The sequence below is a fragment of the Alosa alosa genome, chromosome 6, assembly GCF_017589495.1.
Source record: "Alosa alosa isolate M-15738 ecotype Scorff River chromosome 6, AALO_Geno_1.1, whole genome shotgun sequence".
NCBI lineage: Eukaryota > Metazoa > Chordata > Actinopteri > Clupeiformes > Clupeidae > Alosa > Alosa alosa.
The window spans coordinates 4,941,344-4,951,343 of record NC_063194.1 but is presented as its reverse complement, the minus strand read 5'-3'; the positions used below and the strand labels follow the sequence as shown (position 1 = coordinate 4,951,343).

The following is a 10,000-nucleotide window of genomic DNA, read 5'->3' as shown; positions in this document are numbered from 1 at the left end:
GCACGTGATCAGGGCAGCAGCATTCACATGGAGAAGAGAAGCCGTTGCCTGCTGTTCCAGCAAAGAGAGAGGTGGGGAGAAAACGCCTCAGAAGAGAGAAAGAGAGGAAGGGAGAGACGCAAAAAGAAAGAATTACAGAGTGAAAGACAAATAGGAAATAGGGAAGAGAGAGAGATTGGGTGAAAGAAGAGAATGTGGCAGACACAGGAAATGAATGTTAGAACATTCAGTCACCTAGGAGAGCAGTACAGAGGAATGATGGACTGATGCAAAGAGAGAAATGAGAAAAGAAAGGTGGAGATAGAGAGAGAAGATAGAGAAAAGCTCAAATTAAACATGGTTTGGCCTGTGTGCTGCTCTCCTTTATTTTTTATTTATCTATTTTTAAGCAGAATGATCACGTGGGATATCGCCAGTGCTGTGTGATTAAATATTGATGCCTTTTGGTAGATCTATCACATTGTTAAAAGAAAAATGAGAAAGAGAGAGAATGATAGATATAGGAAATGGGGAATACAAACAGGGATCACAGTTATTTTATGCTATTCATACTCCAACACTTCACCAAATAGCTGGGATGTGTGTGTGTGTGTGTGTGTGTGTGTGTGTGTGTGTGTGTGTGTGTGTGTGTGTGTGTGTGTGTGTGTGTGTATTTGTGTCTGTCTGTGTGTGTTGTAGGTGCCAGATACAGTGTGTGTGTGTGTGTGTGTGTGTGTGCATATGTGCGCGTGTGTGTGCGTATATCCCTGTCGCCCACCGCCACCCCACCCCTTCAGAGAGAGAGAGAGCTGTGTTGGCAGGTAGTGAATGTTGATGTGCACAGCTTTAAAGCATGAGAGTGAAGGGGCTCTCCCACGAGTGTCCTTGTACTCTCTCTCTCACTCTCTCTCTCCCTCTCTCTTCCCCTCTCTCTTCCCCTCTCTCTCACTCTCCCTCTCTCTCTCTCTCTACAATACTGTATCTCAGCACTGTAAGCCAACCTACAGCCTTGCTAATGGTCAAACTGTTACGCAGTCAAATGCACTTTCCTATCTTTTAATAAATAGACCCTTTATTATAATATCGGCTTTAGTCATTACAGCAATACATAGTATGGTGAAGATGTTTCTATCGGGCTACGACATCTGAACTGACATGATTATCAACAGCACATCACATTCTATTTCACAATGTTTTACAGTCAGCTGAGGAAGTACTTCAAAATTCAACATAAACACTTGGAAATACCCCAGACGTTCTTCCTCTTATCACTGAGTATTTCTCAGAAGCCTGCTTTATTTCCTGACTTAAATAGGAATTTACCTTGAATTAAAATAACCCTAACTCCTAGATTAGTGGAGGACAGTAGATGCATTTAATGGACTGTTCTTTTGTACCTCTACTTCCTCTGGTTTATTCACAATATCTGAAAAGGCTAAACATGTCCTGCAAAACATTTCCCTAGATAACCCAGAAGTGCTCACTATGAGCACAATGTATATGTAACATCTTTTCACCGTTTTAAATAATGAATTTCTCATGTGTAGATAATGTCTTTAATATCAGAATTAGAGTCGAAAATGGGTATAGAAGCTTAGTAGCTTTCCACATACAAGTCATTTGTCTTGGTTGTGTGGTGCAAACAGATTAAACATACAAAGAGGGAGCAGACAAAAGCAGGCAAAAGAAACCAACCAACAACCAACCAGCCCCACGTAAATGACTCCAGCGCGCAGTTCACACAGTTCAGCAGTTCAGCAGTTCAGCAGAGCTCAGTGACAACTAAGGCTCTCTCAGACTGATCACTGATGTTGCCCTAAGTGAGACACATACAGTGCCACAGCCCCTAGCTCTCTCTAGCGTGGGTATGTACATATTAGGGACAGATCTGGCCCGATGTTGGCTGAGATCTGGGTGCCATCCTCCGATGAGGACAGACTAAGAGCACACCAGAGCAATGGCTTTTCACAGAGAGCCTCTCCCTCTCCCCTCCCCTCTCTTTCTCTCTCTCTCTTTCTCTCTCTCTCTTTCCCTCTCTCCCTTGTCCTTCCATGGGCAGGATTTCCCTCACATTGGCCAGCAGATGAACTCAAGTCCCTTGTGTCCAGCTGTTAATTAAATCTCACTTACGCCCCCACCCCTACTCTTCTCATTCTCCCTCTTCTTATCTCTCACTGCCTCTTACTGTGTGTGTGTGTGTGTGTGTGTGTGTGTGTGTGTGTGTGTGTGTGTGTGTGTGTGTGTGTGTGTGTGTGTGTGTGTGTGTGTGTGTGTGTGTGTTTGTGTGCGTGCGTGCGTGCGTGCGTGGGTGTGTGTGTGTGTGCATTTTTTATGCACAGAGCAACCCAGTAGCAAGTGTATACATGTAAATCCATGGAGCAAAGCTAATCCATAGGGCCGATCCATTAGGTATGCCACTCACTCTGAGGCAATACTATCAGTTTTGTCCCTGCACCATTTCCTTGGAATAGACCTGGAGTAAGTTTGGATCCAAGTGAATGATTCTAGTATGTATGTGTAGTATGTATGTGTGTCTGTCTGACTGTGTGTATGCCTGTGAGCGCTTTGAAGGGGAGAAACCGTCCAAAAGGAAGAGCACATAAGAGGGTTATAAAAAATGAATACTCCGTCAGGCGTATTAAACCCAGATCCAGTCTCACCCAGCACTCAAGCACCTTCCAAAGGGTGATGGAGACAGTGTGCAGGCTGCCAGTGCCAGTGAGCCCCCTCACACACACACACACACACACACACACACACACACACACACACACACACACACACACATGCCGACACACACGCCACTCAGACTGTAGCTCCCTCACACGCACACACACACACACACACACACATGCAGACACACGCACACACACACACACACATGCCGACACACACGCCACTCAGACTGTAGCTCCCTCACGCACACACACACACACACACACACACACATACACACACACACACACACACACACACACATCCACACACACACACACACACACGCATACACACACATCCACACACACACACACACACATACTGTACAAACACACACTTGCTGAGATTGCTGAGATTGGATCTGGACGGAAGAGGAGTGAGTAGATGGACATTATTACTCCGGGCGGTGCGACCCGCAGTGGTCGAGACACGTCTGAGGGAAGTCTGTGGATGTCGGCCATTATCCCTGCCGGACATGATGCCCGCTCGGTGTAATTGACCCGTCTGCATCCGGAAGCTTCTCTGTCTCCTTCCACCCAGCATGAATAAGATACACATTGTGCCAGGGGGCTTTGTGTGTGTGTGTGTCTGTGTCTGTGTGTGTGTGTGTGTGTGTGTGTGTGTGTGTGTGTGTGTGTGTGTGTGTGTGTGTGTGTGTGTGTGTGTTGCCAGAAGTAGACTCCAGGGGAGTATCATGCACTAATGTTCAGGGCACCTATAGTTATCTGATGTTGCCACACATGAAACTAATGCCAGAATATAAGTAAATGTGAAGCCCATTGAAGGAGATACCGCATTTGCCTGCAGCTCATCCTGGAGTCCACTGCAGTGCTCAGTCCTGGAAATGTATTTGTCTCAGTGTCTAGGAAAGCAGTGACTCAACAATGCGACACTAGAGCACCCCTCAGCACCACAATGAAGTCTGGGAGCAATTCGTGAATTTCTCTCTGCAGCAATACATCTACGTTTGGAAACCCTGACTACACTCAGTGCAGTATACCACAGTTATTTCTGGCCCTCATCTGACCTCATGACCTCTGACCTTTAACCCTCTGCAGGTGTTTACCACATATTCCAATGAGGACTACGACAGGCGTAACGATGACGTGGACCCCATGGCAGCGTCGGCGGAGTATGAGTTGGAGAAACGTGTGGAGAGGCTGGACCTGTTCCCCGTGGAGCTGGAGAAAGGTACATCCTGCACCCCCCACCCCACTCCACCCAACATGCAATGCTACAATATATCAATAGATTTGCAGCATGAAAACCTGTGTGCAACTGAATTTTGCATATTTACCGTATGAGCATACTTAATGCAAAAGTGTGTGACTGGTCATTATGTGATAACGACATGCTTACTTTTTGCACGTGATGTATAGATACTCATTCTATAGATTTTCATACGATCTAATGTGCCATATCCCCACACTCTGTTTTCTGTATTGTGCCACTGCTCCCTTCAGATGGCGACGGCCTGGGCATTAGCATCATTGGCATGGGTGCGGGCGCTGACATGGGCCTGGAGAAGCTGGGCATCTTCGTCAAGACCGTCACAGACGGTGGCGCTGCTCACCGAGACGGCAGGTGGGCACGGTTTATGTGGCCATTGCATTGACCACTGTTGCACACAGTGGCATATTTGGTGTTACATGACATGGTTCAGTTGCCTACTGTTAGTGACCCCCTCAGCGAAAAAAACAGATTCAAATTGAACTTGGAATGACATCAACGCGAGACTCGTCAATGTCAATTTTAATGTGTCAAAGTGACATTTCAGGCAATCAGTCCAATCAAGCGCGCTTCTAAGATCGGGTAAGACATCATCCATCATCAAGAACAACGACCGCTGGCTGCTGGCAGTCGCTCACACTGCAGAAGACCTCACTGTACGAGCGCAGCATTGTGCCCCCTCTGGTGTGCCACGGTGACACTACCAGTGTGATCCCCTAGCTGCCTCGGGGTCTGGGGGTGGATGGGGCTTCATCTGGAGAAAAGGAAAGGGATCAGAGGGGATTGGATAGGATTTAGACAGGGGTCCTCTATCCCTGTACTGCTCCCAGACACACAGCAATTACTGAGAGGAATTAGGAAATACATATAGCATTTACTTTAGTCTGCCAAAGAGATTTGGTGATTTTATTTTTAGGTCAGGAGAAGGTCGGCAAAGGCCAGCTACCTTGTGTTGAATAATGTGGAGGTGGTGCTATAAACCATCATGACTGCGCCACAACTCTTCTCTACAGTAGCTTATGGTTCCTGTGTCATTTGAGCATATTTTCTGAGTTCAACTGTATGCTCCATTAACTGATTGCAAATCTCCCCTGGCACTTGGCATAAACTATTGAGGAGTGTGTGTGTGTGTGTGTGTGGGGGGGGGTATGATGGGTTGCAATCATTCATGTCATTTGCAACAGGGACACTCCAGTTAACAGACTCTCAAAGCCAAACGGTTTTATGGGATGAAAGTATTTATGCAATATGATGTTGCTGACTGCCGTTATCATCTTCCTCTGTGGTGTAGGCATTTCAGTGGCACATTCCCAGTTACTCTAGCAAGTATAATAGTTGTAGATGCATTTGAACTGCATCAACCTTTTTTGGTGTAAAAGTATGGCAAGTCACAGTATGTATTAGATATACTGTACACAGTGCTCTTCACAGCTGCTTCACAGAATGCTGACACCAGAGTCCATTCCATAGAGAGATGGCCTCGGGTGTTTCTTAGATCGCAAACAGTTATATGGACCCTTTCAATCTGTTCCTCGAGGGGTACTGGTTGAAACGTTCCAAACCAACGCAGGTGCTTGTGATGCATGTTACTATAACCAACGCAGATGCTTGAGATGCATGTTACTATAACCAACGCAGATGCTTGAGATGCATGTTACTATAACCAACGCAGATGCTTGTGATGCATGTTACTATAACCAACGCAGATGCTTGAGATGCATGTTACTATAACCAACGCAGATGCTTGAGATGCATGTTACTATAACCAACGCAGATGCTTGTGATGCATGTTACTATAACCAACGCAGATGCTTGTGATGCATGTTACTATAACCAACGCAGATGCTTGTGATGCATGTTACTATAACCAACGCAGATGCTTGTGATGCATGTTACTATAACCCCAAGTTACCATTAGCTCAGTGTGGTTTTCTGTGCCACCGGAAATGCCTTAGGAATGCACATGTTTGTTTATGCCATTGAAAGGGTCTACTGTATACATGTCTATCTGTAGTGCCAGTCACTTTGAATGAATGCATCTGGTCTGCTACAGGACTAACTGGTGTGTGTGTGTGTGTGTGTGTGTGTGTGTGTGTGTGTGTTTGTGTGTGTTCCATGCAGGATCCAGGTGAATGACCTCATAGTGGAGGTGGACGGCACCAGCCTGGTGGGTGTCACCCAGAGCTTCGCTGCCTCAGTCCTGAGGAACACCAGTGGCAGTGTCAAGTAAGGCTGCAACAGGCACACATATCCACGCACGCACACACACACACACACACACACACACACACACACACACACACACACTCACACACACATGCACACACACACATGCACACACACACAGAGAGCGACACTCTGGCACAAGCTGAGGAAGATCATGTAACAACACGTCCGATAGTGACGCACAAGGTCTGAGATAAGCAAACTTCACTGACTGCAGAGGGTTGCGGTGTGGTTCATGCAACTTGTACAAGGCCTATGTTATCAGTCAGTATGTTTTGATAACATGATAAAGGTAGGATGGGTGCACAGATAGATTTTGTTTAGTATACCAAAAGTACCTCGGTTGCGGATAGGAAACGTGCACTGGCAAACACGGTTGGAAAAATGCCTGTGCGTGGGAGAGCACATGCAAACAAATACAGGGAATAGCACAGAGCCAGCAGTCATGGTCCAAAGCACAGAGACGTTGAGATCTGCTTTGGAAATATTCAAATAGGAGGCACAGCCCAACTCATATCGGCATCCAGAGACGCTCACATGAATCAGCATTACATGTCCTTCCCACCCCACAGTAGCCATGCCTCTCCTCTCACTTCCTCTCTTCTATTCTCTTCTCTCTTCTATTTTATTCTTTTCCTTTCTGTTCTCTTCCTTCTCTTCTCTTCTCTTCTATTTTATTATCCTCCTTTCTCTTATCTTATAGTCTCTTCTCTTCTCTTCTATTCTTTTCAATTCTCCTTTTTACTTACCTGTCAGCTCCCTTCTCCTTTCCTCTCCATTTTCCCCCTGAATGTTCCTATTCTCCCGTGTCTCCTCTGCCTTCATCCATCTCTCCTCTCTCTTCCCCTTCTCTCCTCCCCTCTCATAACCCTTTTCTCCTCTCCTCTTCTCTCCTCTCCTTTTCACACCCGTTTGCCTTTGATTTCCTTAGGCATCGCTGGCCAGAGTGGTTGATCCCCCACAATGACACCAGTTAGAGCTGCATAGAGCCTCACATGAATAAATCAAAGCTCGAAGATAGACAGAGAGAGAGAGAGAGAGAGATTAAAAAGAGAGGAGCGGGAGAGGTTTTTGAATGACAGGAAGAGATAAAAAAGAAGGTGAATGAACACAAGAGAAGTTTTACTGTAATAGAGAAGTTCACAGAGATAGTGTGATAAGGGAAATCTATTGCCTCAATGGGGAGAGAAGGAGAAATGCTGCACCGCATTGTTGCTTTATACTTGTACTTGTACTTGTTGTTTTAGCCTAGCATTAGCATTCAGGCAGTGACTAATGGACCAGATGCTATTGAAATAGCATGATTACGATTTGACCAGACTGCTGCAGAATGCCATTTGCTGTTTGCATTTGACCATGTGGTGGTAAACAGTGTTGTCTCTGGGTTGTAGATTTAATTCTCAAAGATGTAATACGGAGACTGAAATTGAAGTGTAGCCTAATGGTGAGGTAAGGGCCAAATCTGTGAATGGTACTGAAATTGAAGTGTAGCCTAATGGTGAGGTAAGGGCCAAATCTGTGAATGGTGAATCACAGATAAGTAAGTTCAAGTTGAAGGAAAATGAAGAAATATCACCCTACTGATAAAAATGATAATATTGATGTTAGGAGATATGCTTATCATTTTACTTCATCTAACATGACACCGCACAGTTGTTTAGTGTTTGAATGGCAGTTCAAGAGTATGAGTCATTCAAAAAGCACATTAACCTTTCCTGGACACAATAATGTTAAGGCAGGCATTGATTTCATGCCAGCTGGTGCTTTCATATTGGTATGGATGCCTTTTGTTAGTGCTCTTGAATATAAATATCTTGAAGTAGCCCAAGGTCAAGCATTTCCAGAGGGGAAAAAGGAAGAGGAACCACTGAGGTTGGTTTCTTTTACACAAAAAAAACACACACACAGACACACACATGAATTTAGTGGTTAGTACATTCGACATTCAACCGAGACAGATTGCTGACTGGTCAGAACAAGTGTGTGTTTGGTGTTCAGATTATTAAATGACAGCTGTATTATGTGTAGGGGGTTGTTTCTGTTATGACGTAACATTTACTAAATATAGGTACAGAAATTATGTATTCATCCTTGTCTTTCTCTTAATTCAGTTCTAGCTTAGCCTCTTAGTTGCTGATAATATAGTGTTGCCACACTGTGATACAGTTTCTATTCCAAAAGAACTCCTGGGGTTTAGTCTACAATACATATTACTGAACATATGCCTGTGGTCCCATTATGTCGTCTCTTCAATGTCGCGCATTACATATGAAGATTGACCTGATTTGTGTGAGAAATCCTCTGGTTATTAATGTAAAAGTCAGGATAGACTGGCCTAATTATCCACCAGTGACCAGAGGAATTCTGGGTAGAATCACATAAGCAGTGCTTCACTCACTCTTGCGTCCTTGAGAAAGGTCACTCACTTTTACAATTCATGTTTAATGTATAACATTTAAATGCACCTATATGTGGTGTTTGGAGTGTGAGTACTAAGGCCCGTTCATACCAGGAACGATAACTGTAACGATAATGGCTAAAAGAACTGTTAAGTATTGCTCTAGTAAATATAAATGACAACATCAACGGCACATACTATAGTGATAATGATATGTAAAACGATATTGTTGGGAATCACTTTCAGAGCCATTTTAAGAACGATAAAAAGACAGCCAATCAGAATCCTTTGAATGTCCTCATTTCATATCGTCATCGTTCCTGATGTGAATGGCCCTTGCTCGGCTACTGAGACATATCTTTGTGCCTTAGCTGTCATTTTCCTACTGAATTCCTGATCTCAAAACTATGGACAGAGACTAGAGATTTCTTTTCTCTCTTCAGCCATTGTGGGGATCTGAGTGCCTCTAGAAAATTAGTCATAGAAGATGACACATTAGGGACGATCAGGTGATATCAATGTAGGCTTTGTGAATGGTTCTTCAAAGAGGCAGACTTTAGGGGGGTAGCTTCTGCCAGTTAGCATTGGTTAGATCCTTCCAGTTGAACCATTTTGTTGGCAGGAAGCAGGCATTCGGGTCCAAATGCCTACAGGGACCCGGGATCAAATCTGACCGGTGGTCGTTTCTCACCCCATCTCTCTCCCACTCACTTCCGGTCACTCTTCACTGTCCTATCTGAATAAAGGCATGAAGGCCCAAAAATATTCTTTTAAAAATAAGTAACCGTATTGCTTGTCCACGTGCGGCTCTGATTGGCTGATTGTTTATGCGTACAGGTTCATCATTGGCCGTGAGAAGCCGGGCGAGCAGAGTGAGGTGGCCCAGCTGATCCAGCAGACCCTGGAGCAGGAGCGCTGGCAGCGGGAGATGATGGAGCAGCGCTACAACCAGTACATGGAGCACGACGAGGAGGTGAGGCAGACCAGGAGTGGACGGCACACAGCACCAAACAGCATCACCCAATATCACACAGCACCAAACAGCATCTCCCAATATCACACAGCACCAAACAGCATCTCCCAATATCACACAGCACCAAACAGCATCTCTCAATATCACACAGCACCAAACAGCATCTCTCAATATCACACAGCACCAAACAGCATCACCCAATATCACTCAGCACCAAATAGCATCTCTCAATATCACACAGCACCAAACAGCATCTCCCAATATCACACCGCACCAAACAGCATCACCCAATATCAAACATCACCTAACATTACCCAATATCACTCAGCACCAAACAGGACATAGTAATATCACTCAGCACCAAATAGCATCACTCAATATTACTCAGCATCAGAAAATGATGATGATGATGTGCAGAAGTCAACAGGATTTCAAGGCGTCACCTACACTACACTACAATTACTTTTTAGCATTTA

General features: G+C 44.9%; 1 protein-coding gene across 3 annotated transcripts in view; it reads left to right on the top strand.

Moving 5' to 3' along the window:
- ppp1r9ba (protein phosphatase 1, regulatory subunit 9Ba) overlaps positions 1 to 10,000 on the top strand; it is a 56,782-nt gene that overhangs the window by 36,924 nt on the left and 9,858 nt on the right. For all 3 annotated transcript variants that reach the window (XM_048245726.1, XM_048245724.1, XM_048245725.1), the window contains exons 3-6: positions 3,756 to 3,888; positions 4,161 to 4,281; positions 6,049 to 6,153; positions 9,389 to 9,524. In XM_048245726.1, coding sequence (XP_048101683.1) covers positions 3,756 to 3,888; positions 4,161 to 4,281; positions 6,049 to 6,153; positions 9,389 to 9,524 — 495 coding nt within the window. The remainder of the gene's footprint in view (positions 1 to 3,755; positions 3,889 to 4,160; positions 4,282 to 6,048; positions 6,154 to 9,388; positions 9,525 to 10,000) is intronic.